Here is a 27,488-nt window from a genome sequence, read left to right on the forward strand (position 1 = left end):
TCACCTGAGCCCCTCTGCCATTCTTCCCTCCCTGCGAGGCGCATAGCACCCAGCGACTGTGGACTCCAGCCGCCTGCTGCCCTCACCCTCCTCCAGCCCCATCCTCTGAGCGCCCCCGGAGCCCCCGCAGGCCCCAGGGCTGCTCCTGAGCCCTGTGCTTCCCTTGCAGATCCGCGTCGTGAAGGCGTTCCGTAGCTCTCTCTATGAAGGGTTAGAAAAGCCCGAGTCTCGAACCTCCATCCATAACTTCATGGCTCATCCTGAATTCCGGATCGAAGATTCACAGCCCCACATCCCCCTCATCGACGACACCGACCTGGAAGAAGATGCCGCGCTCAAGCAGAACTCCAGCCCACCGTCATCGCTCAACAAGAACAACAGCGCCATCGACAGCGGGATCAACCTGACGACCGACACGAGCAAATCAGCTACCTCTTCAAGTCCAGGGAGCCCCATTCACAGCCTGGAGACGTCGCTTTAGCTGAGGACCCTGTTGCCCACCCGCCGGCCCGCCCTAAGGGACCCGCTGCCACCGCTCCCGGGCACCCACCCTCCAGGCACCCGACTCACCCACGCAGCAAGGAGCAACCCCAGGAAACCAAATACTGGAGAGAAAACCGACGTTTCCACCCACAGACCTTTCTCTGGCTGCGATGCTGTTTGAACAATTTTTCACTTCGAGGCAAGGGCCGGGTTCCCGGGGGCCTCTGGGAGGAGTGAGCAGTTATCCCAAAGGGAGCCTTTCTTGGCTCCCACTCAAGACATGGACCAGCCATGCACCCACCCGGCCACCACGTCCCCCGCATGAATGTACTGGACACTTTCCATCCTCCCCTTGTTTGGTTTTGGGGGGGTTGGAGAGGGGGAGGGGTTTTTTGTTCGTTTGTTTTCTTAGGCGGGAACTGCAAACAGGACTCTTTTCTGAGACTATTTATCCGATCCACTGGTCTGTGAGCTTTTGAAATGCTTGCGCAGCATGGTCTCAGTTGTATAGATTAATTTAATAACTTTTTGAAATCGCAGAGCTTAACTCGCCTAGTAGATTTGCACCGATGGAACCGAAGAACTTCATAGACACTCACGAGGTTATATCCATTTCTTTGTATCTATATCAACGTATACTTTCCAAGACTGTATACGTCCATATAGAAGGTAGATATATATATATATAAATATATATACATGGAGACATAAAGTTTCTTTGCCGGCATGTTGCCTTGTTTCTGCTTAAATTGCTCTATTTTAACTTATTTATGTCCTAAAAGAAGAATGTAATTTGTTTACAAACCTGTAGATAATGTCTTTGGCTATTTGTACGGTTCAAGAACACTGGTGGCTCAGATGCTATAAAAATAGCTCGGCCCAACAGACACTTCCCCTGGATTGCATCCTCGATGTTTTACAATAGCCATGCTCTGATTTTTGCCTGCTATTTCCGTTCAATGACGTCACTACCATGGGAGGCTCAGGCAGAAGCCAAATGCTACTGAGGATCCATCCGGAGGTGTTCAGCCACAGGCTCCGTAGACGAAGGGAGAAGAGGAGAGAAGGTTTCCTGGGTTTGTGGCACCAGCGGCTGTCACGGCCCAAGGATGTCAAAAGCACTGGCTCAAGACTTTTCTCTCAATGAAACTCACTTGAGTTTACCAAGAGCATTTCCAAAATAGGTTGTCTTTGGCGCTGTCTGCACAGAGATTGAGGTAGTGTTGAAATATTATAAATGCTATTGTGTTGATTTTTTTTTTAGTTAGTAATTTAGAAGTTTATTTCCTTATAAATGGCAGCGTATAAGCTGTTGGCACACTGGATGAAGATCGGTATGGCTTGCTGCTTTTATTTTTATTTTTGAAGAAGAATAGCCTTTTTCTCTGCACTATTTAGATCCGAATGAACCTTATGATGTGTATATTGAGATGTATTCAGTGTGATTTTTAAACCAAATTGTCTTCCTTTAGCCACAATATATACTGTAACCTGTAACAGCAAGTCTTGCTTCCCCAGACAGAAAGCCATTCTGAAACCCTCCCATATCACAGGTCAGAAAAGGTGGCTATTTCCCCCCCCAAGACAATAACAGCACTAGTAATCCCACTTAATAAGAGCTTATTTAATTGTCTGTCAGCCTCTTAACTGCTAAGCACTTTGTGGGTCTCAGCTTTTTTCATAAAAGAACTTTTGTATTTAATACAAAGTTTGCTTTGAGACTTTTCAGCATACAATCTTTTTCCATAAACTTGTACAGTGCAAAAGACATTTTGAATACCATGATCGATGATGTCCCATGCTTCAAGGAAAACCAAACACTTCCCGCCTCGCTTGCAAAGTCCATTCGTCACACTGACCCTTCCCCACAGTCATTTCGTGTCCGCCTGGCCCCTGCCCCTTCTCCAGGCCCAGAGAACTCTTCCACTACCAAGATGAGAGCCACCGGGAAAAGAGCCATAGTCAGCTGGGAGGGCCCGTGTCTGCACAGCTGTGGAAAAACCTGACAGCTCTGGGGTTCAAAGTCAGCCCATCCCACCTGGCAAAATCTTTCTCTAAGGATGACCTTCCGTGCAAAAGAGCATCGCCTGAGTGTCACTAAGAAGTCTCTCTGAATGTATCCAGCAGAGGAAACACCACCCTCGGATGCGCTTATTGGATTCTAGTATAAACACCACCAAAGCCAGCCCACTCGCTCCTCCGAGGAAGGAGAGACCGGCACGCAGGAAACATGGGGCAGCCCTGGAACATGGTAGTTTCTTTCGAAGTTTTCCTTTCTCACGTTTTTTCCCATCTTCCCCTTCTTTGTTCAATCACGTATCTGTGACCTCATTCCATGATATCAGGATGGTCGTACTTGCTCACCAGACTCCCCTGTGCTCCTGGAGCCGGGATGCAAGGCAAATGGGAGGGGTGCTCTGAGCAGATCCCAGCTGGGGTGACAGGGATCCATGGAAGCCACCAGGAAGGCCCGACATGGGCGTCTGGTCTTCTCTCGTCAGGAATGATGGACAATCGCACACACAGACCCCTCACTCTCAAACTTGCACACATCCACACACGCACGCACACAGGAAATGGTTGGTTTGTCACAACTCACTGTAGTATACAAAGCTTGCACTCTGCGTCCTATATCTAGCAGCATGGGGTACGTTTGGCAGATCACCCCATTAGGGGGTAAATAATTTATGACCATTCATCTGTTTTTATGAATTTTTTTATCTAGACAATAATTGTAAATAAAGAACTCACCGTCTCTGTTCATTTAATACTATGCAATGGGTATGCTTTCAATTGCCGACTCTTCTGACTCCCACAGTGTGGTTCTGAGATGTGGTTTCAGGAAAAAAAGAAAAAGAAACACCATCAAGCAGAACATAGTCAATATATACTGTGTAAATTATGCTGTTCTCATTTGGACTACACACTCTGCTTCTGTCCTGTCCTCTAGACCCAGGCTCTAGGAGAAGGTAGGAGGGAGAGCTCTGAGGTCTAAGCTCCCCACCTCATAAGAGATGAGGGAAAAGCAGAGACATGTTCAGTGACTCCTGATGCTACAGGTTGACCTACCTTTGGAGGAAGGAAAGGAGGGCTCTTCCTGCAATATGGGGCTTTCTCTAACTCAGGAGCAGACCCCAATGCTCCACGAACCTCACCAGGGCCCTGTGTCTCAACCCCAGCATAGAACTGGCAAGAGCGGGGGCACCCTGCTTCTGAGAGCACATTGCTCTTGAGCCAGGACTCTGAACCTTGACACTCAAGAGCCCCTCTGCCCAACTGTGTTAAAATGACGCGTCTATCCCTCCTGACGTCCTATGTAGTCTTGGGCCTTTCTACAATTTATCTTCTATTCCCTCATCTGGATGTCTCCTCTGGCCCCAGCCACGCTGTTTTGCTTACTGTCACTTTGGAATGTTTTATTCTGTGGCAGGGTGAGTTTCCTTCACCCTACTTGAACAAAATCTCCTAGTTATTCTCTCATATCTATTCTTCTGAGGTAATGTTAAAAATCTGCCAAGACCTCCATCCTCTGCCCTCCTCCCAGCCCAGATTCTGGGTCCTGTCACCCTATGTGCCACCCCTCTCCCCATATTGTAATTACTGCTCCCCAGGGTCACTAAATACAGTGTGTCCTGTCAGAAGGGACAAAAGGGGAATCCTGAATCTCGAAGGAAGCCTGATGTCCCTCCTGTCATTTCACCTGTTGCCCAGGCCTAGGAGTTGTGAGACAGAGTCCACTGAGCCCCCACCCAGCCTTAGCTTAGGAACCAAAGTCACCTCATGATTATGCAGAGGTGGACCCTCCATCTTCCGCCAATCATCAGAAGATAAAAAGGGGTTCTCCTAGACCCAGAGCTATGAGGGTGAGCTCGGAGAGAATGTGGGACCCACGCTGTACTGTTCATGGGAGAAACGTTAGTTCCTGTCTCCACTTCCTGAACTTGTTTTTGGTTATTTTATTTCAGGTGTTTTTTTTTCCAGAGAGTGGGGGTCCCCTCTTATTTAATTCAGAGCTTCAGCGCCTGTGAGATACAGAAGTTTCTTGCCCGGATGTTCTCTGTGCCCTTCCTCCCCTCACCCCATACCTGCTCTGTCTACCGGAGGCTGCCAACCTGGTGCATCTGACGAGCCTCCCCCTCAAATCTTTCCTGCAGCAACATCTGAACCCCACTTGAGATGATCTGGCAGGGAAGGGCTGCTTCCTGAGGGCTTTAGGGTCTTCCAGAGCCAAGGCCATAATGGGACAACAGGAAACCCCAGGTCTTTTCCAAATTCCAAATCAAGCTCTCCTGATTTAAATGTAGAGATCCCACCACCCAAAAGGCAGGAGACAGAGCAGGGAGAAAGATCCCAGGCCCTGGGCAGCTGCCATCACCACCCCTTCCAAAAACAAGAGATTCGAGGCTTCTCGGGGCCACCCCTCAGCCCCTCAGTCTGTTTTGTAATGTCTGTGGTGCTCTCCCTCCCGAGCCGTTCCTCTCGGGGGTCGCCACACTTGCTAACTCTTGTGTGCACATCTTTTATAACAGAGTAGTGAGGGACTGGTGCCGCCTCCAGCTTCCATAAGCTGCCCGGGCTGGGGGGGGGGGGGCTCTGGGACAATCGGGGCTGGGAAGAGACTGTGCTCTTACTGTACACTCTTTATTTCTCTGTATCTCTGGCTTGTGCTCTTTGTAACTAATGGGATTTGTCTGCCTTTTCAACACTATACTGAGCAATAACAATAAATGCACACGTGGAAATGCAGGCATGCTTCCCATCACAAAGCCTTTTTCTGAAGGACAGCTGGGCCCCCACCCTCTGTGGGTTTAAATTTGGGGAAGTCAAGCCCCTGGTTGGGAAGGACACTTTGCTCTCCCTCTACTAGGTCGCACCTTTTGACCACCCACCAAATGAAGGAGGCAAACTTAACCTGACCATCTTAGAAAGACTTTGCGGGGGAAAGGCCTCCAGAGGATATAAAGAAACTCTGGGCCAAAGGGACTGGGAGGTGAAGGGCACAGGTTGGAGAAAGCTAAGAACGACTTGGGGTCTGGGATTAACCAGAGGGAGGAGACAGACATAGGATACAGGTGGCATCTTCCACTGGGGAGGGGGAAGACAGAGGGAGTCTGAACTTTGCCAAGCTCTGTTGAGCATTGGAAGAGAAGGAGAATATTCCCAGACTGAGAAACAATTCTCAATGTTGCTTCAAAAGCTGAGGTTTATACACACACCATCCCAGCTCTTCTCAGGTTGAACTGATGCTTAGAACAAGCACCACTGGCCCATCCTACTTCCAAGTAATTACACATCCAAGGTTCGTTTATTTAACATCAGTTCTCAGAAGCAGCATTACAGGTTGAGCATCCCTAATCCAAAGATGTTTTGGGTGCTGATATAACATCATGAGTAAAAATTACACACCACAAACCTTCACTTCATGCAAAAATTTATTTAAAATACTATATAAAAGTGTTTGTGTTTAGACTTGGGTCCCATCCCCAAACCATCTCACTATGAATATGTGAATTTTCCATATCCCCAAAAATCAAACATTTCTGGTCCCAAGCATTTCAGGTAAGAGATACTCAACCTGTACTATATTTCCCACTTTCCAGAGAAGGAAACGGCAGCTCAGAGAGGTGAATGAAGAATTTGCCCATATAATAAGCAAGAGGTGTGGTACTGATACCTGTCCGTCTTGATGCCAGGATCAGCACCTAAACTTCTGTATAACAAAGTCTTTCAGTCCCGCTCACAAATATCTTGTGAGTACAAATATGAGTAAAATACATACCCATTGTTTGTCCCAAATTTTCTGTTTCTTCAACCTCAATGTTTACACCAGGAAATTCCATTAATAACGACTACGCTGCTGCATTATATTTAAATTATATCTAATATGCCTCTATGCCAATTTCCCACTGGCTCAGAAAGAATTGACCTGATCTTATCACCCAAATCAGTGATGCAACTACCCATCCAAGACTAGGGATCCCTTGAAGAACAGGAGACCAACAGGTCCCCCTTGGCTGTGTTTCCTGCTCTATCCTAAGAACCATTCCCTCTGGGCTGGGGTTGTAGCTCTGCAGCACAGTGCTTGCCCCACACATGTGAGGCACTGGGGCACTGGGATCAATCCTCAGCACCACATAAAAATAAACAAAGAAATCGTGTCCATCAACTAAAAAACATTAAAAAAAAAATCCCCTCATGCCCCCACCATATTTCTTCATTGGAGAGAAATAAATCTCAGAAGCTGGAGTGGGGGTGGAAGGCTGGCTTGCTTCCTGAGGCTTAGTTAACAGGGAACTCCCCTGGCCTCCTCTCCAATGCTCCTTGACAGCTTGTGCCTATCAACACCTTCCTGGGGACATCACTGAGCAGGATTTATAGCCCCAGTTTCTACAGAGGAAACTGAAGGACTGTGACTCACTAAAGAAAGCAAGTCTCCCCTGTAAGCTGCTTGCCCCCTAGTACTTGAGTGGGCCCAGGCCTAGACCATGTGTGGCCCAGGCTCTGTGCTGCAGTGCGGAATTCTCCATGTGCTTGTGGAGAGATCCTTGGCTGCTGCCCTCCCTTGGGAAAGCCAGGCATCTAGGAGGAGTTGGGGACACTGAGGGTTGGACTCCTGGACTCCAGATACAGGAGCTTGGCTGAGGTCCTCCACGCCTGGGGGAATCTACCTGATAAGCCAGCCAGCCTCACAGATCCCAGGCTTTCCGTTTGCAAGGGGAAATTTGGAGTCTCTAAAGTCATAGGTCCTGGGGCTCAGGGACGGCAGGGCGGTCCTTAGGAGGGATCAAAAATGAAGAGCTAAGACCAGACCCCACAAAATTAATCATCTTCCAATATTCATCAAAAAGCCGGTCATACCCAGAACCGCCGAGGGGCCCGTGAAGCTGCCATTATTAATGCTTTCACTTCTAGGTCTCAGGAAAAGGGACGGCTAGGTCAGGATAGCTAACTCCCTGGAGCTTCGGAGTCCAACCGCCCCCCGCCCGGGTCGCCAAGGCAACCAGAGCCCCGCCCCGAGGATCTCCCGCGTTCCGCCAGGATAAAGAGGAGGAGCCACAGAAGGGCGGGGCGCGGCCTGTGGAAGACGCCGGACCTCCGCGCAAACCGAGCGTGTTGCTACCCGGAGGCTTCAGAGCGACGGGCCATTAGTCCTGCCGACACGGCGCCGGAAGTGAGACGTCCGGACGCGACGCCTCAGGCTGCCACGTCCGAGACCGGGAGTCGCTCTCGCAGCAGCTATGGTAAGTCGCTCTCGCCTCAGCTCAGCTGGGGTCGCGGAGCAGGGTTCGGACCACACCAAGGCTTTGGCCACGCTGAGGCTCAAAGCCCGGGCTGGGGCCGTTCAGCTCCCCCTCACTACTTGGAGGTTTGGGTACTCTGTCCGCGTCCTTGTGGACCTTTCCGAGCTTGAGACCCGGACGAGGCCGCGGCACCTCCCGGGGCCCTGCGGGCCGCGCCGCTGCCCTGCCTTCCTCTTATCCCCGTCCTCTTCCTTCCGCCATTGAAAACCCCAAACGCCATCTCGAGGCCTTAGAAACCCCAGGTGTTGCTCGTAATCTCCGCCAGCCGAGCCTCGTGAAGGTGTCGTCACCCTGCAGACGAGAAAACCTTTCGTTGAGAGGTAAAGCCTCTTGCAGAGCTAGCTGGTCAGGGGCAGAGCTGAGTTCTCGAACCTTCCTAACCCTCCCGTTCTGCCGCCTACCACCTCTAACAGCTCAATTGTGACCAGTTGAGCTCAGCGTCTCCAGGTATGAGGGGCGGTTCGGGAAAGACCAACTGAATGAGGCCGCCGTTGTTTAAAATTTCTGTGATGTCTATCGCTTACTGTTCAGTTCAATGAGCATGAATGAACTAATGAATGGGAGTCTCCAGACTGAGTTTGGTACCCTGAGGTAAATGCATGCTCTTAGGAAAATGGGTATGCCTGAGCTGCAGGTTTGAGGGAGCCTTCGTGAACCCAGGAACGAGAGCCCTGGGATTAGTTCTTGTTCTGCAGGGAGCTACTCTGCTGCTCTTTTGGCCTCTGGTTCTTAGGCTTAATAAAGTTGGAAGCACTTATTCTCAGTGTTCACCTCATTCTAAGTTACTTGTGACTCGTGATTCTGAAAAGATGAATTGGTTTTTGAGTGCTGCTGCTTACTGTTTAACAGTGATAGTAACAGATTATTTCAGGTTATTATTATCCTTTATCCCGCCAGGATAAAGAGGAGGAGATATTGATGAGGTGATATTGCATTCTGCTTGGGAGAACAAAAGGCTTTAAAACACACTTGTTTACAAGCATGGTTCACCAATCTTGGCTGGTGGGTGAGGGTGGTTAGAAATGAATGCTGCTTCTAAAGTCCTTTAGTAATCCAGTACGAAACTATCTGTCAGCAAACTTTCTTCCTGACTCTTTCAGCCATGAGATTTAGGGAATTCAGCGCCACAACTGTTTTATGTTCTCAGTGGATGTCTGGTGGAATGGATTGTGGCTGGGAGTTGGTAGATTGGGGGATGACTCTTTCCCCAGCTCTGCCTTTAGCTCTGTGACTTTGACAAGTGTTTCTTCTTCTCTGGGCTTCTTCAGTGCCTTAGTGTGTCAGGTGATTGTAATTGACTCTGCACGTGGTACCTCCCAGGGCACATGTGAAAGCACTTTGTATCCTGACAGTTCAACGCAAGGAGACTCCTTTTCCTTTCTTGCATTTGAGGACCCTGGGAGCCCACTTTTGGAGGAGTTAGAATTTTCTGAGAGAACTGGTGCTTACTCAGCATGCGCCTCTGACCTGCTTTGCTACCATCCTCTCCCGTGATGCATCTTTCTGAAAACCTGAAGTCAGATTTTATACTTGCAGGGTTTGTGCTAGAAAGTATGAACTGGGTGAAATAGTTAAGAAAAGTTAGTACCAGCCAGTCGTGGTGGCACGTGCTTATAATCCCAGCAATTGGGGAGGCCGAGACAGAATGACAAGTTCAAGGCTAGTCTGGGCAACTTAGTCCTTGTCTCAAAATAAATTAAATAAATAAAAACCAAAAGAAAAAAAGGGTTAGGGGTATGGCTCAGTGGTAAAACATCCCTGGATTCAATCCCTAGTATCAAAACAAAAAGGAAAGAAATGTCAGTTCCAAACTGAAATCTTTTCAAGTCTCCTTTTCTATCCAATGAATTAGAATAATGGTTGAGCAAAGAAAAAGTAGTCAATTTTTGTTCATGTATTCATTCAGCAAATAGTCACCGAGTTCCTTGTGTTTGCAGTAGATGATTTGAAGGGTTTTAAAACTGCATGTGACTGAGTGCAGGGTTCCAGGGAGCTCCCCTTTTAGTGGAGAGAAGAAACAGCACAAAGTGTTGTAGGTGTGCAGGGCTGAAATTATGCAAGAGTCCAGCCAGTCAAGGATTTGAGAATCTTTAAGGGGGGGCTCATTTGAGCTACATCTCACAGAATGAGGAGGTTGATGCCATAACACCTGTGCCCCAGCCCTTCAAACTATTGAACCTGGATGCCACTAGGTGTGATAGTCCATCATAAGCGGTAGACCAGGGAGCTGACTCAGGAGAAGTTTGAATCAGGTCTCCAAGTCGTAGATGTTAATCGTGTTATGCATAAAGTGCCTGGGACCTCAGAGGCTGCCATCCAAGAAGGGAACGTGGACTGTAACTCCCTCCAGGCTCCACCTCACCTTCAGAGGTAGACTGCTTGTCATTCCGCAGTTCACATCGAGCTCTCTCAGACCCCTGTGTCTTTGCTGGTTTATCCCTTTGCTTAGACAGTACTCGCCCCACCCTTCGCCATCTGGTCAGTTGCTCCTTCTCATCTAGGTCCAGTCCATGTCCATCGCCACCCCCTAGGGCTCCTATAATGTTAAAAGATTTATCTTACCATGTAAACTTCTCAAAGACAACTACTTCTTGCAGTCAAGAACTTAAAAAAAAAAAAAAAGTGGACTTAATGAGGTGATATTGCATTCTGCTGTCAGTTAATTTACCAGCGCCATCTTTGATTCCAGGTGTCAGTAATCAACACCGTGGACACATCCCATGAGGATATGATTGTGAGTATTTAATCCTCCCTCTGGGGCTTTGGGCATGGGCATTTCTGTGGGAGGGACAAAGCGTGGATTTTTCATTCCCCTTTCTATTGATCATTTTTAGGAACCCAGGTGTGGCTGTACGGTGGTTGCTAGTCAGGCTGTAGCCTCAGGGGGCGTGGTCATTCTCCCAGCAGAGTCAGCAGTGTCGTCTGAGTCAGCAGGGCTATGATAGTCTGACCTCCCTGCTGAGGGGTGCTTAGGAGCAGTTTGTCACTCAGGGCCCTTGGTCTTTGGCCAACACAGTAACTTGCCAAGTGGGTGTGAGGCTTGACTGTTGTCTTCCCAGTCTTCCTCCTGCTGTCACTTCTTGGTCCCTCCGCAAAGGGGCTTAAATGAGGAGAGAAGGAAGATGTAGAAAGCCAGCCAGCAGCCACAGTGAAAGCCCAAGCAGAGCAGGTGGGACCACCACAGATGGTGACCAGACAAGGCCCTTCAAACCACAAGTCACTGCTGAGGGCATTTCCTAAGAGGCAAACACAAGGCTCACCCTAAGAGAATAGGACTGCAGGAGGTCCAGAGATCAAAGTCTCCAGCAGGAAAAACTCCAGCTGCTGCGTGTAGGGCCACGGAGTACAGGTAATTTTTGAGCAGGACACAGGCTTAAACAGCGTTTCATGCAGGGTTACCACCCTCAGCCTGGCCACTCAATAACTGCTTTCAGGTTTCTGAGATTGGCCTAATGGCAGAGTTAATCTGTTTCTGGTTTAGTCACAAGCAGTCTAGCTGTGAGACCATACCTCCTTGGGTACAGCGTGATACTATGGGCAGGAAGATCCAGTGTGAGGCTCTATTGCTACTGTCTTAACTTTTGTGAGCCTCATGGGAAGAATGGTGGCTATGCTACCTACTTGCATGAGTTTGGGAAGCAGGTGAGGCAAAATCATAATTATAGACATTTGCTTACTAAACATCAGACCCCATACTAAGTACTTTTCATTCATATCTCCTTCAGATTGCCTTACAAATGTTGAAGCAGAGAGCAGTCGTTAGACCACTTTTAAATATGGAAATTAAAGCTAAAGGAGGTGAGGTCAATACCCAAAGGTTGCACAGCAGATAAGGAGCTAGGATTTGAATCTCTTTGGGTTACACCTGCTTCCTCCCAGAGAGAGGTAGCACCTGCTGGAGAACAGCCTCGGGAATACACCTGCACTGCCCGCCCCCCAGAAAGCCAAACCTGACACAGCAGGGGAGGGGGCCTGATTCCCAAAGAGGAGTTGGTTTTCCTTGGGTGGGGCAGTGAGAAAGGAGGGCTGAGGCAGACACAGGGAATGCTTCCTTTCATAGGGCATGGTTGCTCATGGTGACCATAGGGGTGACAGCTAATCACTTCTGAAACCGTCTAGGAGCCAGCCCATCTCTGGGTGGTCAGGCAGCATCCGGCATCTGGTTCATGAGTGGCACAGCCAGTGTCACCTGCAGTGTTGTTTCCGTTGGGTGGGAGTCAGAGTTACTAGGCACAACAGTATGGAAAAGGTCTCCTGGGTGGAGTCAGGAACCCAAATATCTTGAGTGGGACCCTGTGTCTAGGCCAGAGGACCTGTCTGGGATCTTGGGTTCTGGGGCTGAGCTGGACCTCAGTGTACTTTCCCGGGCCGGGCCAGTTTTGGTTTTCCCATCTTCACCCAACAGAACAGGATTAAAGGGACCTTCCTGAGAGTGTATAAAGGGTGTGTAAAACCAGCTGAGTATGGTTTGTTTTGTCCCTTTCGGAAAGACGTCACCTAGCAGAGAGTATCTCCTTGCCTAGTGATGACTATTCTTTGAGATCAAATTAGTTTTGGGTGACTGGACGCAGTGGTGCACAGCTGTAATCCCAGGGACTTGGGAGGCTGAGGCAGGAGAATTACAAATTCAGAGCAGCCTCATCAGCTTAGCAAGACCCTGTCTTAAAAACAGCTGAAGAGGTGGCTCAGTGGTAAAGTGCCCCTGGGTTCAATTCCCAGTACCAAAAAGTGAGTTCTAGGTAGATTAGTCTAAACTAACCTATGTCTGGTGACTGCCCTCACCCGGCCTGCCCAGCCTGCAGGCTTCCTGAGCTGTCCTCCCTTTGCAGCATGATGCCCAAATGGACTACTATGGCACCCGCCTGGCAACTTGTTCCTCAGACAGGTCCGTCAAAATCTTTGATGTGCGCAACGGGGGACAGATCCTCATCGCCGATCTCAGGGGGTAAGTGTGGGCAAGCCCAGGGAAGGTTTGCCAGGATCATGTGACACCTCAGGCCCTGCCTTGAGCCTAAAGGGAAAGGATGGAGCCCAGATTCAGAGCAACCCCAAAGTACATTTAGCAAAGATGGCTGGGTCCCAGTACCCCAGTTGACCTCACCATATGTCCCTAGGGGGGATGCAGCTAAGGGCACAGGTGGATCCGGCCGTGAATCTCAGATCTGCACCCACACTCCTACTGGAGGACCTGGGGCAGGTGAGGCAGTTTACCTCTTGAATCCTTATCTACATACCCTCAAGATGGGCTCATCCTGCTTCCTTCCCAAGGAGCATGTGTTACACAGCCAGCCCCCAGTTCATCTTCAGTGTGAGCAGGTACTGATACATTTAAACAGCCGGTGTGGAGGCACATGCTTGTGATCCCAGCAACTTGGAAGGCTGAGTCAGGAGGATGACAAGTTTGAGGCCAGCCTCAGCAACTGAGCAAGATCCTGTCTCTCAAAAAAATTAAAAAGGCCGGGGATGTGACTCACTACTTAAGTGCCCCTGGGTTCAATCCCTGGCCCAAAAAAGGAATGTGGAAAAAAAATAGTGGTAAACGATGCCATTTTATATGGTTTAGCCTGTGTGATCTCAAGAGCTTTACTATAAGAATAAACTTTTTAATCTGTTGTTCTGTTTGCCAATGGCAGGTGTTGACTGAATATGTTTGATTTCCCCTTCTCCCTACTGAGATCCTGAATCACTTTTATGCTCACCCCCAAGTTCCCCGCCTTTCACAGAGTTGTGGGTTTTAACCTGAGATCCACAAGGTGCTGTGGGAAGAACACAGGGTTCTGGGAACTGGAGCAAGAGGGAAAAGAATCACCTTTATTTTTAGTGACTCTGATATTTCACACTTCCTTCAATTTTGGAGGTGTAGCAGAAACCACAGTAGTGTTTTTAGTGCCTGTCACTTTGGCACCATTGGATGTCACAGGTATTTTCATTTTACATTGCAGTTGTAGCTCTTACAATACCGTGACTTTGCATCACAATGGTTATTAGATGTGCCACTAGAGTCAGTCACGCCATCTGTGGGCTTATCAGTTGTTGATTTCAGTGTCTGGGTTCCTATTTCAAGATCGGGGGGTCGGCGTGGTCAGTTTGCTTCTGTCTTTTTTGTGCCCTCTTCTGAGCATCCCTGACCTTGCTAGATTGCCCAGGAGCAGAGCCCTGACAGAGGTGCCAGGGTGTATTGAGCTGCGTTAAAGCAGACTAAGTCACCCATTTGGGGAAATGAGACTGAAAGTCACCCTCCACCTGGGTGTTGAGGACAAGTGACTGAGGAGCCAGCTGCCAGAGTCCTGTGCAGGAGCTGAGCTCCCTGCAGGTTTTCCTCGTGCTCAAATGATGTGAAAGACACAGCCAAACATGTGCCTCCGTCAGAACTCTGCCCGTTGCTGGGACTCAAGTCCGTTCAATGCCATCAGCAGCTCCTTTGCAGGTGCTGGGAACATAGTGTTGTCCAGCCAGGGGGCAGTGGCTGCTGCTCTAGGGCAGAGAAGTAACCAAGGGCGTCTCCTGGCATTGAGCAGGTTTGGTTTGGTGGTCGCCCCCCCCCCCCCCGCCATGATGATTTTGATTAAATCAATCACCAGTACCTCCAGTTTCTCTCCCTAATTCACTTTTTCTATCCTAAAGGGCTCCCTCCTTTTTCTACCCCACCCTGGGGTGGAGTACAGGGGATTGAACCTGGGGGCACTTGATCACTGAGCCACACCCCCAGCCCTATTTTTTATTTTATTTAGAGACGGGGTCTCACTGAGTTGCTTAGTGCCTTGCTGTTGATGAGGCTGGCTTTGAACTTGTGGTCCTCCTGCCTCAGCCTCCCGAGCCACTGGTCCCTCTTCTATTTTCATGAAATCCTTTTTCCCTGTTTTTCTTTCCACCTTTCACATAATTGAGAAAATATGACTGTTGATTTTCTGAGTCTGGTATATTTCAATTAACATATGCTTGCCAGTTTCATCCATTTTCCTGAAAATTACATAATTTTTTTTCTTTAGGCCAAATGAAACTCCATTGTGTGTATATATACCACATTAAAAAAAATATTTTTTATTTTTTAGTTATAGTTGGACACAATACCTTTATTTCACTTATTTATTTTTATGTGGTGCTGAGGATCAAACCCAGGGCCTTGTGCGTGCAAGGTAAGCGCTTTACCGCTGAGCCCCAGCCCCTATACTACATTTTTTTAATCCATTCATCTGTTGACTGACACCTAGGCTGGTTCTCATGATTTGGCTCTTATGAGTTGTGCTGCTGTGAACATGGGTGTGCATGTGTCATTAAGAAATCTGACTTTAATTACTTCAGAGAAATACCAAGGGGGTGGTAGAGATGAGTCTGGCGGAATAAGACATCTCGACATTCCAAGTCTTATGTAAACTTTGAGGTCCAGGTCAGTGATGTTCCTATTAAATTATGGCATTAGAGCCAGTAGACATATGCTGCTGCTTCCCTGCCTTGGCCAGACAATATTGGGGTATATTCCCCGTGTTTCTGCAAAGGTTCCCAGCAGTTGATACTCCCAAATCCACATTGTAGGAATCGGCTCAAAAATATTAACAGTGGATTGGTTTCCCCTTTCACCATTTTTTTTCTCTTCCTAGTTATAGGATTGTTTTCAAAAACAAATTGCCTACACATACCCCTTTTCTAAGGTCTGCTCTTTAGAGGAACTTGAACCCAAGATACTGGCATCACAAGTAACTATAGAAAGCAAACCCACAGGGTGAGATTCTGAAATGGTGGCCATGAGGATTGCACAGTGTGTGGGGTCGTGGGTGACACACCGCTCCATTCAGGAGCACCTCATGTCTTGTCGTTGTCATAACAGTGCTCTTAGGGACTTGCAGCACACTTTTAACACTGTCTCATTTAAATTTCAGAGCTAAAGGCTAAGTGTCTTTTTATTCTCATTCGTTATACATGACAGTAGAATGCACTGTGATGCATAAATGCATAAATGGAGCATAATGTCTCACTCTTCTGGTTGTACATGATGTAGAATCACACCAGTCATGTAGTTACATATGTACGTAGGGTAATAATGTCTGAGATTCTTTCTACTCTCCTTCCTACCCCCTACCCACTCTCCTCCCTTTACTCTGTCTATTCTAAAGTACCTCTATTCTTTCCTAGCCACCCCCCCGCCTTATTGAGTTAGCATGTGCATATCAGAAAACATTCAGCCTTTGGTTTGGGGGGGATTAGCTAATTTCACTCAGCATGATATTCTCCAGCTCCATCCTTTTACCAGTAAATGCCATAATTTCATTCTTCCTTAAGGCTGAGTTCCTACATATACATATTGCATATGTATATGTACCACATTTTCTTTATCCATTCATCTGTTGAAGGGTACCCAGGATGGTTCTATAGTTTAGCTGTTGTGAATTGAGCTGCTATAAACATTGATGTGGCTGTGTCACTGTAGTATGCCGATTTTAAGTCCTTTAGGTATAAACCACAGAGTGGGATAACTGGATCAAATGGTGGTTCCATTCCAGGTTTTCTGAGGAATCTCCAAACCACTTTCCATAATGGTTGCGACAATTTGCAGTCCCAACCAGCTATGTGTGAATGTACCTTTTCCCCCTCATCCTTTTTTTTCTTTTTGTACCAAGCATTTTTCTAAGCTTTGTATGTGAGTTATCACATTTAACCCTTGTGACCACCTTGTGAAAGAAATCTTATTGATAGATCCATTTTTAAATAAAGAGACAAAGTCAAGGGGCTGTGGCTCGGTGGTAGAGCACTTGCCTGGCAGGTGTGAGGCCCTGGGTTCGATCCTCAGCACCACATAAAAATAAATAAATAAATAAATAAGATAAAGGTATTGTGTCCATCTACAACTAAAAAACAAACAAACAAAAAAAGCCACAGGGAGATCTGACCCTGGCCCGAAGTCCAGAGCTGGTGAGTGGGGAGTGGGTTTGCAGGGGCCTGAGTACCTGCAGGCTGCCCGCTGTGTGCTGAGCGTGCAGCCCTCTCTGACCACAGGAGCAGCCCCCGTGCCAGGCCTGCTGCAGCCTATGCAGATGGTGCCTGTCGGCAGGTGAATGGTCAGATGAGGAGAGAAGGGAAGGACGTACCTTTTAAACAGATGAAAAATATCAAAGTGTAAAACACAGAAGCTGAGTGTGGAGAGTGGATTGTGACTCCGTCTATAGGTGCTGATCACCTATGGGTGTAGACAACAGTGGACACGGGCACTGCTGGCCACAGTCAGAGCGAGGTTTCTCCTGGCTGCCACAGGGAGGCTGCTGGAGTCCTGTCTGTCAAAAGACTGTGACCTCAAGGTGCTCAACCTCTCAGGACATTAGGGTCCTCACTGTCTAGTAAGTGTCCCTGTGGCAGTGGCATTCTGTACTGTCCCTTTTTGATTTTTTTTTTTTTAATATTTTTTAGTTGTAGATGGACACAGTATCTTTATTTATGTGGTGCTAAGGATCGAACTCCGGGCCTCACACGTGCTAGGCAAGCGCTCTACCACTGAGCCCCAGCCCCCCTTTTGGAATTCTTGGGCAGACTTTATCTAGTTCTGTCCAGAATAGAGCCTGGCAGAGCCCTGGGTTCCCCTGACTCCCTCTGAGCAGCTCCAACCCCTCCCCTTGCAGGCACGAGGGTCCTGTGTGGCAGGTGGCCTGGGCCCACCCCATGTATGGCAATATCCTGGCCTCCTGCTCCTACGACCGGAAAGTCATTATCTGGAAAGAGGAAAACGGCACCTGGGAGAAGACCCACGAGCACTCGGGACACGACTCTTCCGGTACATGGGGCTCGTGGGCATTCAACCCCTGGGTGAAGAGGGACTCTGTCCTTCCTGAAGCCCTAGCTCCCTTGTTGTAGTGGGGCTTTTCTGTCCCCTGGGGTTGGTTGGCCTTCTGCTAGTCCCTCACTCTCACCCTAGCTGTGGATACCTCAGGTTGACGCCCCTTATAGTTGGGATAAGGCCCCAAATCCAAAGCCAGTCCAAAGCAAAATGAGAAGCGTAAGCACAACACAGTGAATTTTCCTGAAGGTTTATTCATTTTTTAAGTACCAGCCTTTATTCTCAGGTGGTTTTCCTTCTATTCTTTTGAAGACCGACTATGAAATGATAATGTTAGTAGATAATTGCGTCTTTGACAAAATCACAACTGCCCGCAGTGATCCCTACAGTTATTTTAGAAACGTAGTAAAGCCATAGATCTGGGAAACAGACGGTCTGCGGCTCCGCGCCTGCTGTCCCTACTCACTGCTCCCTCCCTCCCTCCGCAGTGAACTCTGTGTGCTGGGCCCCCCATGACTACGGCCTGATCCTGGCCTGTGGGAGCTCGGATGGGGCCATCTCCCTGCTGACCTACACCGGGGAAGGCCAGTGGGAAGTGAAGAAGATCAACAACGCTCACACCGTAAGTCCAGCTCCTGCCTTCATGCACAGGGTAGTGCTGTGGCCCGGGGTGGGGGGGGGGTGAGTTGTGGGCCGGGAGGGCTGCTGGTCACATGCTTGAGCCTCCTGTTCTGAAGCCCGAGCAACTGCACAGCATGTGCTGCCCAGGGCAGGGTTGGCACTGGCTCCTCCTGGTAAGCCCCCCGGTAGGGAGGGCTGAGGCAGCAGCAGCCCACCCACCTGTTGCCTTCGCTTGGTCAACACACCCTACAACAGCCACTGAGACCCCTAGAGCTGAGGTGGCTATAGAAAGCATCACGGTGGCTGAGTTCCATGTGTTCCTGGGCATTGGACCTTAAGTTTGAAACTGTCCAGAAAACAGTGTGGACAGTGGGGGACACACCTCTGGAGCCCCTGCCGTGTGTACCTTGTTCTCACAAACTCATGAATGAAAGGAGGAACTAACAGTTGTGAGATTCTCAGGGCTCACCCACATCACAGAATGTCTTGCATGTTCCTTTCTATGGCCAGTGATGCTCCACTGTGGTTGTGCATTGTGGCTGTGCACGTCATGTTTGGCCATTCCCCAGCTGATGGGCCCCTTTAGCTGTCATGACCAGATGCTACTACTGTGAATGTTCAGGGACAGGTTTCTGCATCAGTGGGTGGGTTTCCCCTGGGTGCACCGAGGTGAACTTGCTAAGCCATGTCGTCATACTGTGTTCCCACCAGCAGCACCAGGTGCTCCTCCTCCACATCCTCACCAACAGCCATCTCTGTGGTCAGCACCGTCCTGGTGGGTGTGAGGTGGTTGTTGCTGTGGTTTGTATTTGCATTTTGCTCATCAAAATGGGCATCTTTGCTGTGGTTCTAGCCATTTCTATGTCCTCTTTAGAGAAATGCCTGGAGGGTCTTACACTCTGTTGTACCACAGTGGGAAAGACTAAAGAACTAAGTCCTGTCACAAGGGGAGACTGCTGGGGTGAAATCAGAATTGAGCCAGTTAGGGACACAGAAGGACACCAACATTGGGAAGAAACAGGGTCAGGAACTACTGTGAGCCACCACTTGCCCAAAGGAGAGAGAGAGGTCTGAACTTAGAAAGGCATTGCTGACCTTCATCACTACACTAATCTCATAAATAAAGCAGAAAACTAGGCTGGGAGTAGCTATAAATCGGGAGAGCCCGGCCTGGTGGCACATGCCTGTAATCCCACAGCTCAGGAAGCTAAAGCAAGAGGATTGTGAGTTAGAAGCCTGCCTCAGCAACTTAGTGAGACCCTGACTCAAAAAGTAGCCACATCAATGTTTATAGCAGCTCAATTTACAAAAGCTAGGCTATGGAAACCAACCTAGGTGCCCTCCAATAGAAGAATGGATGAAGAAAATGAGGAGAGAGAGAGAACACACACACACGGAATATTACTCAACCATAAAGATTAAATTATGGCATTGGCTGGTAAATGGATGGAACTGGAAATCGTCATGCTAACACATGATAAGGGGGCAGGGGAGGGAAAAGCAGAAGTTCATTGGATTAGATGAAGAGGAAGAAGAAGGGAGGGCAGATGGGAATAGGAAAGTAGCAGTAAAGTGAATCACACATAACTTTCCTATGTTCTTATATGAATACACAACCAGCGAAACTCATGTACAACCACAAGGGAAGTTATACTACGTGTATATATGTCAAAATACACTCTATCATGTATAAAAGAACAACAATTAAAAAAAACACACATACACAGTACACACACCACCAAAAAATAAAAAGGGCTGGGAATATGGCTCATTGATTAAGCAACCCTGGGTTTAATCCCTGGTACCAAAAAAAAAAAAAAAAAAAAAAACCAAAATTAGAGAAACTCAAAAATGAAGAAACGGAACTCAGGAAAGAATTGGAAACAGAAAACATGAAATTAGAAGTACAGGAGCAAGCTTTTGATAGAGGCAAATGGGAAGTATACCAATAAGTCTCTGAAGAAAACGAAATACTAAAAAGATTCAAGAAAATCTTTAAAGGATTTGAAACTTGATTAGGAGATATAATTCTGTATTTAAGAACATCACCGCACGCCAGGCACGATGGCACATACCTGTAATGCCAGGGACTAGGGAGGCTAAGGCAAGAGGATTGTGAGTTCAAAGCCAGCCTCAGCAACTTGGGCCCTGTCTGAAAATATAAAGATGGCTGGGGATTTGGGTCAGTGGTCGAGTGCCACTGGATTCAATATCTGCTACCAAAAAAAGAACATCAACCCAGAGTCACCAAGAAAGACATAATTCTAGTAAAATTATTGGACTTTAAACAAAACAAATTGGGCAAAACCGAGTTAGATAATCAGAGTCTTCTTCAATCATAATAATTCATGCATAAGAAAAAGGAGTTCAGGACTGGGGGTGCTGCTCAGTGATAGTGTGTGCCTAACATTCACAAGGCCCTGGGTTTATCCGAGCACCAGAGACCACATATTTGAAGTATTCAAGCCAGGCGTGGTGACACATGGCCTGTAAGTAATCCCAGCAGCTCACAAGGCTGAGGCAGGAAGATCACAAGTTCAAAGCCAGCCTCAAAAACTTGGCAAGGCCCTGTCTCAAAAAATAAAATGGGCTGGGGATATGGCTCAGTGTTTAAGCACCTCTGGGTTTGACTCCTGGTACCAACAACATAAAATATTCAAGGGAGTTGGGCACAAGGACATACCCATAATCCCAGCTACTGATAGGCAGAGGCAAGAGGATCATAAGCTGGAGGCCAGCCTGAGCAATTTAGCCAGACTCTGTCTCAACTAAAGGGAGGCTGGGTGGGTGGGTAGTAGGGCACCCCTAGACTCCCTCCCCAGTTGGTGGGGATGGACAGTGTGAGGGAGAATGGGGAAAAAAATATTTGTAGTCTCTTTAAATGTCTTTAGTAACCATGTTGGCAGTAGAAAGTTTTGTGTGAAATGAGACAAAACCACATGTAATTCTGGGGCTGTGAGCATCCCTAGAATCCAGATTATAATTTTGAAATAGTTTCTCAAACTAGAGAGATCCCAGGTCTGAGGCAGGAAGTGTACAGGGAAAGCCTAGAACGTGGTACCTCTAGAGAAATGATCAGAGCTGTGTTGGACACGGTAGAGTTTTGTCAGAGAAGCCCAGCTGAGCAGTCTGAGGGTGACAAGAATACAGTGAGCTGGGTCTGGTGGCATATGCCTGTAATCCCAGCTGAGGCAGGAGTTGTTCAGAGCCAGCCTGAGAAACTTAGGCATGCCCTCGGCAACTCAGTGAGACACTGTCTCAATTAAAAAGACCTTTAAAAGGCGGGGAGCGTGGTGGGGGGAATGTGGCTCGGTGGTTAAGCGCCCCTGGGTTCAATCCCCAGTACCAAAAATAAGTGAACTAAAACCTGTCAAATGAGCATATGGGTCCAGTAGCTCATGAAATTAGAATGAAGCCCTGAGTGGACAACCTGGGCCACGTATCAACAACCTGGCACTTCCTAGTGGCGCTGGAGACCTGTGGCCTGGCCTCCAGATAAGTGTTCAAGAATTCAGAAGAGCCCGACTGGGCAGGGGTCAGGTGACTCTGGTTCGTTCAACAGGAAAACTATAAGGAGGAAAAAATCAGGAGCACTGTATTAGATGGGTTCATGTAATGGGCACATGGGTGGCACACCAGGTAACAGTAGCAGGGGAGAAGGAAAAGCTGAGGGGGCCTGGGCTGTGTGGTTAGGAGGGGACAAAGTGACAGGCTTCTCAGGTAGGGGGTGGTGGTTTCTTGACAGGGTTTCCAGAGTGCTTCAGAGTTCATTAGGCCAAGTGCTGCTTATCTGTGTGGTTTTAATGGACCCCACTGTGGCCTCCTTTCAAGTATTTGTAAAAGGTGACCTTTAAGTCCCTAATTCCACATGTGCGTAGATGCAGATTAGGCTTCCTTGACAGAATCATCAGTGGCTAATTCTTCTCTCCTGGGCCGTGTTGTCTAGTCCTGAAAACTGGAGATGTGACCACCAGCCTCAGGTGTGTACAGAGGTGTGTTGCTGCAGGGCACAAGGGCGAGCTCGTCACCTGGGTCCCTCTTTACAGATTGGCTGCAATGCAGTCAGCTGGGCCCCTGCGGTGGTCCCCGGAAGCCTCATAGACCAGCCGTCAGGACAGAAGCCCAGTTACATCAAGAAGTTTGCATCTGGGGGCTGTGACAACCTCATCAAGCTGTGGAAGTGAGTGGCTTGTGTGCTCCCCCACCATGCTCAGCCAGATCACAAGGTCACCTCTGTTACCGCCACCCAAACCAGGACATTCTTTAAAAAACCCGCCGCCCCCCCCCCCCCTTTTCAAAGCAACTTCTTGGTCATTGCACTTCTAGCAGTGGCGGGTGAGACTGGCCTGGAGAGGAAGGTGGCACAGCTCCCTGCTGAATGCTCCTGTGCTGTTCCCGCAGGGAGGAGGAGGACGGCCAGTGGAAAGAAGAGCAGAAGCTGGAGGCGCACAGCGACTGGGTTCGCGATGTCGCCTGGGCCCCCTCCATTGGCCTGCCCACCAGCACCATCGCCAGCTGCTCCCAGGTCAGCCCAGGCACATTCCTGATGGCTTAGCGGGAGTCGCCCCTCTGGACCCCCTTCCCCAATTACACTCCACACCCCCAGAGAGCGAGGCCATTTGGCGAGTAATTTTGAATGAGAATACTTTTTAGTGGACACAACTTTATTTTTATGGGGTGCTGAGGATTAAACCCTGTGCCCCGCCCCTACTATTTCTCCGTTAAGTGGCTTGATAGGCATGAGGGAGCCTTAGAGAAAACAAGAGCAATGGCCTAAGTTCCTTAGGGTAGAGACGAGCAAGGGTGCCAGCTTCAAAGCTGTGGAGGGAGACTCCTGACTCTTTTCCCAGGATGGCCGGGTGTTCATTTGGACCTGTGATGATGCCTCAGGCAACATGTGGTCACCTAAGTTACTGCATAAGTTCAACGATGTCGTGTGGCATGTGAGCTGGTCCATCACCGCCAACATCCTTGCCGTCTCTGGTGGAGACAATAAGGTAGGTCCATTCCACAGCTGGGGGCCCTCTGCTTTGCCCATGGGGTGTGTGCTGTAGCTAGGCCTCTATGATCACTGGCTTGGAAGGGACATTAGAGGTTGTTCCTCCAGGTTCAAAGCCAGCCTTGGTGAGGCACTTAATAACTGAGAAAAACCTATCTCAAAAGAGGGCCCCTAGGTTCAATCCCCGGTACAAAAAAAAAGGAGCTATGACTTGTAAGGGGTGTCACAAAGCAGCATAAGCCACTTTCTAATAGTTTGTCTACTACATGAGGGTACTTATTTTTATGAGCCTCCTACCTGAGGCTTTCATGTCACACTTCCCTCTTGTGACCCAGAGTGGTGAGGGCTGGAATGACAGCCCACCCTGTATGATTAGGAATGTCACTGTCCCCTGAGGACCCCTAATCACTCTTTATTTTTTTAAATCTGTGCAGGAGGGAAGGGGTAAATTCTTTAGCCACACAATAACCTGGGTCAGAAACTCCCCCCTTAAAGCTAACTGAGCATATTGTTTATGTGTTGCTAGCAGGCAGCTGAGGTCCTACAAAGATCGATCAGGCTCCCCCTTCCCGTGAGGCCCAGACTTGTGTGTGGTAACTTTCACAAGGCAGAGGTGCTGTCGCTGGACGTTGAGGCTTCCTACAAAGGACACAGAGTGTTCGTCCTGGGGAGATAAAACCTTTCCTTTGGAGATATTTTTTTACTCTGCAGAGACAGATCTTGCCTGCTCTCAGCTATTTCTTCAGTGTAGAAGTGGCACACTACTGCTAAAAAAAAACTTGTGACCAATTTTAAGAACTTAACCTCCAAGTTGAAGTCAGGTTGTGCAATCATAACCAGCTCCCTGGTCTGGGGACATCCTCTCCCTGCATCGGTGTGATGCCTGCTCTTTTACCTGCATTTTGATGAGTGACAGTCTCTGTGCTAACCTGCAGGTAACCCTGTGGAAGGAATCCGTGGATGGGCAGTGGGTCTGCATCAGTGACGTCAATAAGGGCCAGGGCTCCGTGTCAGCTTCCGTCACAGAGGGCCAGCAGAACGAGCAGTGACAACACAGGTGGGGCCTGGTTCCCCACTCCAGGACTGCCCTTTCCTGGGACAACTGACCAAGCAAGTGGGAAGAGGAGCACCCAGCTCCACCAGGACCGTCTTCCTAGGAACACTTACAAATGCTACCACAGATCGATCATCTGCCTTAACATGATTCCATGAGGTTTGTAATTTACTGCCCGGCTCAATCCATTCATGTCCTGAAGAAACTACAGATGACTTCAAATCCATTATTTTGAAATACTTTTGGCCATTTTTATGTACCTTTGGGTTTGGGCATTATTTGGGGGGAGGTTGTTCCCAAACTAAATAAAATCATATTGCTTATAATTCTTCGTTTTCCTAACACACCACTAACGAGGCAAAAGCTCAACCTGCCTCACTCTGAGTTCAAGATTTGCTTCATGTTGAAGGCACCACAGTTGTGAGGACTCTGTCCTGATGGGTGGACCAGAAGGGCTATGACCAGGCTCTGTAAGAGTGTTGATGTGAATGTGGTCAGGCAACCATGGACCCCTATTCCTCAGCAATAAAATGAAAGAAAGTGGAAGCACTTTGGTTGAAATGACAGTAGAGGCCTTCAGAGAACAGAAACACCCTAACACTTACCTTTTATCTAAATTTTCACCCCTTACCAATATGATTTCTCCTGCCAGTTTTCTTTGCTGTGTTCAAGTCTGATGTGATCCTATTTTGTCTGACCCCTTGGCATGCACTCCTCAGTACAGGGGTGTCCCTGATTCGGGTTAGCCTCATGTCCAGGTCTGCCTTTCCTAACAAGCTCTGCTCTGCAAGCAAAGGACAGGCTTCCTAGATCTAGTGCCAGATGCCCTCAACAAAAGGAGAATGGTTTTGTCTTCCTACCGTGGCTGCTGCTCCTGGTCGTCAGCTGCAGCAAGCCGTGTGCTCAGTAGCTCACACCACCTAGCCAAGTGTCCAACGTGGCAGGACACTTCATGCTTGTAATGGTAACTAGTGGCCAGAAAGCAACAGGCCAATCTCTGGCCCTTGCTCGCCTCCTGACAGCGGAACGACTTCATGATACAGCCCTAGGAGAAGGCAGCCTCGTGCCCCAGTAACACACTGTGAATGAGCTCTACAGCAAAGGCCGAGCCAGACCTGAAAAGCAACCAGGAAGAGGACCAAACAGAAGTAATTCCAATGTTTGGGAAAAGCCCAACAGTCTGTAGAAAAAAAAAAAATCCAGCTCTTAACAGTGTTCAGTATCCAATACAAAATTACTGCACAAAATGTGACTCAATGGGAGACTTAAACCAAATTACGTGGGTGGGGTGGTGCCCATCTACAGTTAAGGCTGAGGCAGCAGGACTTGAAGGCCAGTCTGACCCTATCACAAAAGAAAAAAATCTCAAAGGCCCTCTTAAGGCTGGGGACACGCCTCAGTAGTAGAGTACTGCAAAATAACAGCCAGGCGCAGTGTGGCACTCACCTGTGAGACCAGCCTCCACGAGGCCCCATATCAGTGAAAATTTTTTTTTAATATTTATTTATTCTTAGGTGTAGATAGACGACACAACACAATGCCTTTATTTTTATGTGGTGCTGAGAATCGAACCCGGGTCCGGCTCGTGCTAGGCGAGCACTCTACTGCTGAGCCACAATCCCAGCCCCCGCAGTGAAAATTTTTAAAAAGGCTAGGGATGTAGCTCAGTGGTAAAGCACGTGTGTTCAGTGCCTGACACTAGAAAAAAGTGTAATGTACAGACATTAATCAATAAAAGATAAAATAGACTTTAGAACAACAAATATAAGGGGGATAGAGATGTTATCCTGTATGTGGACACACATAACAGCTCTGAAATATGAGAAATAATTTACCATTATGCTTTTCCAGCAAGCATCTGTGTGGTTAGAATCCACAAAGCCATCGCTCAGAGCCTGACCCAGCTGCCTCAACACAGCGCCCACCCACAATGCCTTCGTTCCTTGCACCTGGATACTTCAATTTCTGGACCTTGAAATAAACCTCAAGCTACAAAAATCATGTAGGACATACTCTATCAACAACATACACGGAAAATCCTTGGACATTTGGAAACTGAAGCAATACACTTCCAAATTACTCATGGATCAAAAAATAAAGTCACAACAAGATAGTTAGTTACAGGGGGAAAGGAAGAGTAGAAGGGACAGGCAGGAGACGTACTCTCCAAATGCCCCTTGTTTTATAAGGTTCATTTCTGGAACCATGTAAATGCTATATAACAAAATCATGAAGGAAAATTTCCTAAAAACTAGAAAAACCTTGAATGAAATATAAGTTTTATGTCAAGCTCAGGAACCAGAAGATAAAGACGTTTTGACTCTATACCCCTAGTGCCTGCATTAAATAGTTTCATGCTTAGTAGTTACTGAACTATCCTTTATTCTCAAAATATGTTGCTATAGTAAAAGAAAGCAAGAGAGGTTATTTTGTGAAGGTAATCAGAAATCAGTGTCTCTGAATAATAGAAAAAGAAAGTGCAAAAACCTGGTTTTTGAGGTTCACTGGAACTGCAGTTGTCCCCTTATGCACATGTTCCAAGATCCCAGTGGATGACTGAAGATACCACCAGGACTAAGCTCTCTACATAGTTCTAATGAAGTTCAAGTAGAATCTGGACACATAAGAGATTAACAACAATAATGAAAACTAGAACAATTATAACATATGCAATAGAAATGTTCAAGCTGGGTGCATCTGCCTATAATTGCAGCTACAAGGGAGGCAGGTGGGTCACCTGAGCCCAAGTTTGAAAGACCAGCCTGAGGACAGTGAGACCACAGCTCAAAATACAAACAAAATTATAGAAAATATGTATGAATTATTTCTGGAATTCTCCATGTAGTATTTTCAGATCACAGCTGAGGTGATTCAAACTATGGAAAGTGGAACTGCAGACATGAACTCATGCCACTCTTTACCTTTCTGTACTGAAAGGTCCTAGAAGCAACAATATCAATGTGACACCTAGATTGTGGTCTCTAAAAACTATTTGCCACTGATGGGAACCAAATCTTCTTTAAAAGGAAGAAAAGGTATTAGGGGGCGAGGGGGGGGGTGTTCATTTTTGGTCTGAGACATGGAAATGAACAAAATGGGCCCAAGATGTCTTACTGGGACAGAAAGTAAGAAAGCTATTAAAGACTGTGGGGGCCAGGCATGGTGGCGCAGACCCAAAATCCCAGCAACTCAAAAGGCTGAGGCAGAAGGATTGAGTTCAAAACCAGCCTCAGCAACTTAGGGGGAACCCGTCTCAAAAAATAAAAA

The 27,488-nt window shown here is 47.9% G+C and overlaps 2 protein-coding genes across 12 annotated transcripts in view; both read left to right on the forward strand.

Annotated features, from left to right (window-relative positions):
• Atp2b2 (ATPase plasma membrane Ca2+ transporting 2) overlaps positions 1–3,256 on the forward strand; it is a 351,907-nt gene extending 348,651 nt beyond the window's left edge. For 7 of the 10 annotated variants that reach the window (XM_058572956.1, XM_046425452.2, XM_058572950.1 and 4 more), the window contains one exon: positions 170–3,256. In XM_058572956.1, coding sequence (XP_058428939.1) covers positions 170–481 — 312 coding nt within the window. In that variant the 3' untranslated portion in view covers positions 482–3,256. The remainder of the gene's footprint in view (positions 1–169) is intronic. The other 3 variants (XM_058572951.1, XM_058572954.1, XM_058572955.1) reach the window with 1 other exon arrangement.
• A 4,349-nt stretch (positions 3,257–7,605) lies between these two features.
• Positions 7,606–24,547, forward strand: Sec13 (SEC13 homolog, nuclear pore and COPII coat complex component). 2 transcript variants are annotated; one of them, XM_046425479.2, is made up of 9 exons: positions 7,606–7,724; positions 10,474–10,518; positions 12,614–12,729; positions 17,393–17,544; positions 18,036–18,169; positions 22,215–22,348; positions 22,570–22,693; positions 23,019–23,165; positions 24,103–24,547. In XM_046425479.2, the coding sequence occupies exons 1-9, from the start codon at positions 7,722–7,724 to the stop codon at positions 24,214–24,216; spliced, it is 969 nt and encodes a 322-aa protein (XP_046281435.1). In that variant the 5' UTR covers positions 7,606–7,721; the 3' UTR covers positions 24,217–24,547. The 2 variants fall into 2 exon arrangements, with proteins under 2 accessions (XP_046281435.1, XP_046281436.1); XM_046425480.2 differs by lacking the exon at positions 7,606–7,724 and adding an exon at positions 8,213–8,231.
• Positions 24,548–27,488: the final 2,941 nt, after the last annotated feature.

This window comes from Marmota monax, unplaced genomic scaffold, assembly GCF_021218885.2.
Source record: "Marmota monax isolate L192 unplaced genomic scaffold, Marmota_monax_Labrador192_F-V1.1 WCK01_AAM20220418_F8-fsc00028, whole genome shotgun sequence".
Taxonomy (NCBI): domain Eukaryota; kingdom Metazoa; phylum Chordata; class Mammalia; order Rodentia; family Sciuridae; genus Marmota; species Marmota monax.

What these genes read in the sequence shown, in the direction of transcription:
- Sec13 (XM_046425479.2), top strand. An exon ending in CATCCCATGAGGATATGATT is followed by an intron (nt 10,519 to 12,613) that starts GTGAGTATTTAA and finishes CTCCCTTTGCAG; the next exon opens with CATGATGCCCAAATGGACTA. An exon ending in AGATCAACAACGCTCACACC is followed by an intron (nt 18,170 to 22,214) that starts GTAAGTCCAGCT and finishes CCCTCTTTACAG; the next exon opens with ATTGGCTGCAATGCAGTCAG.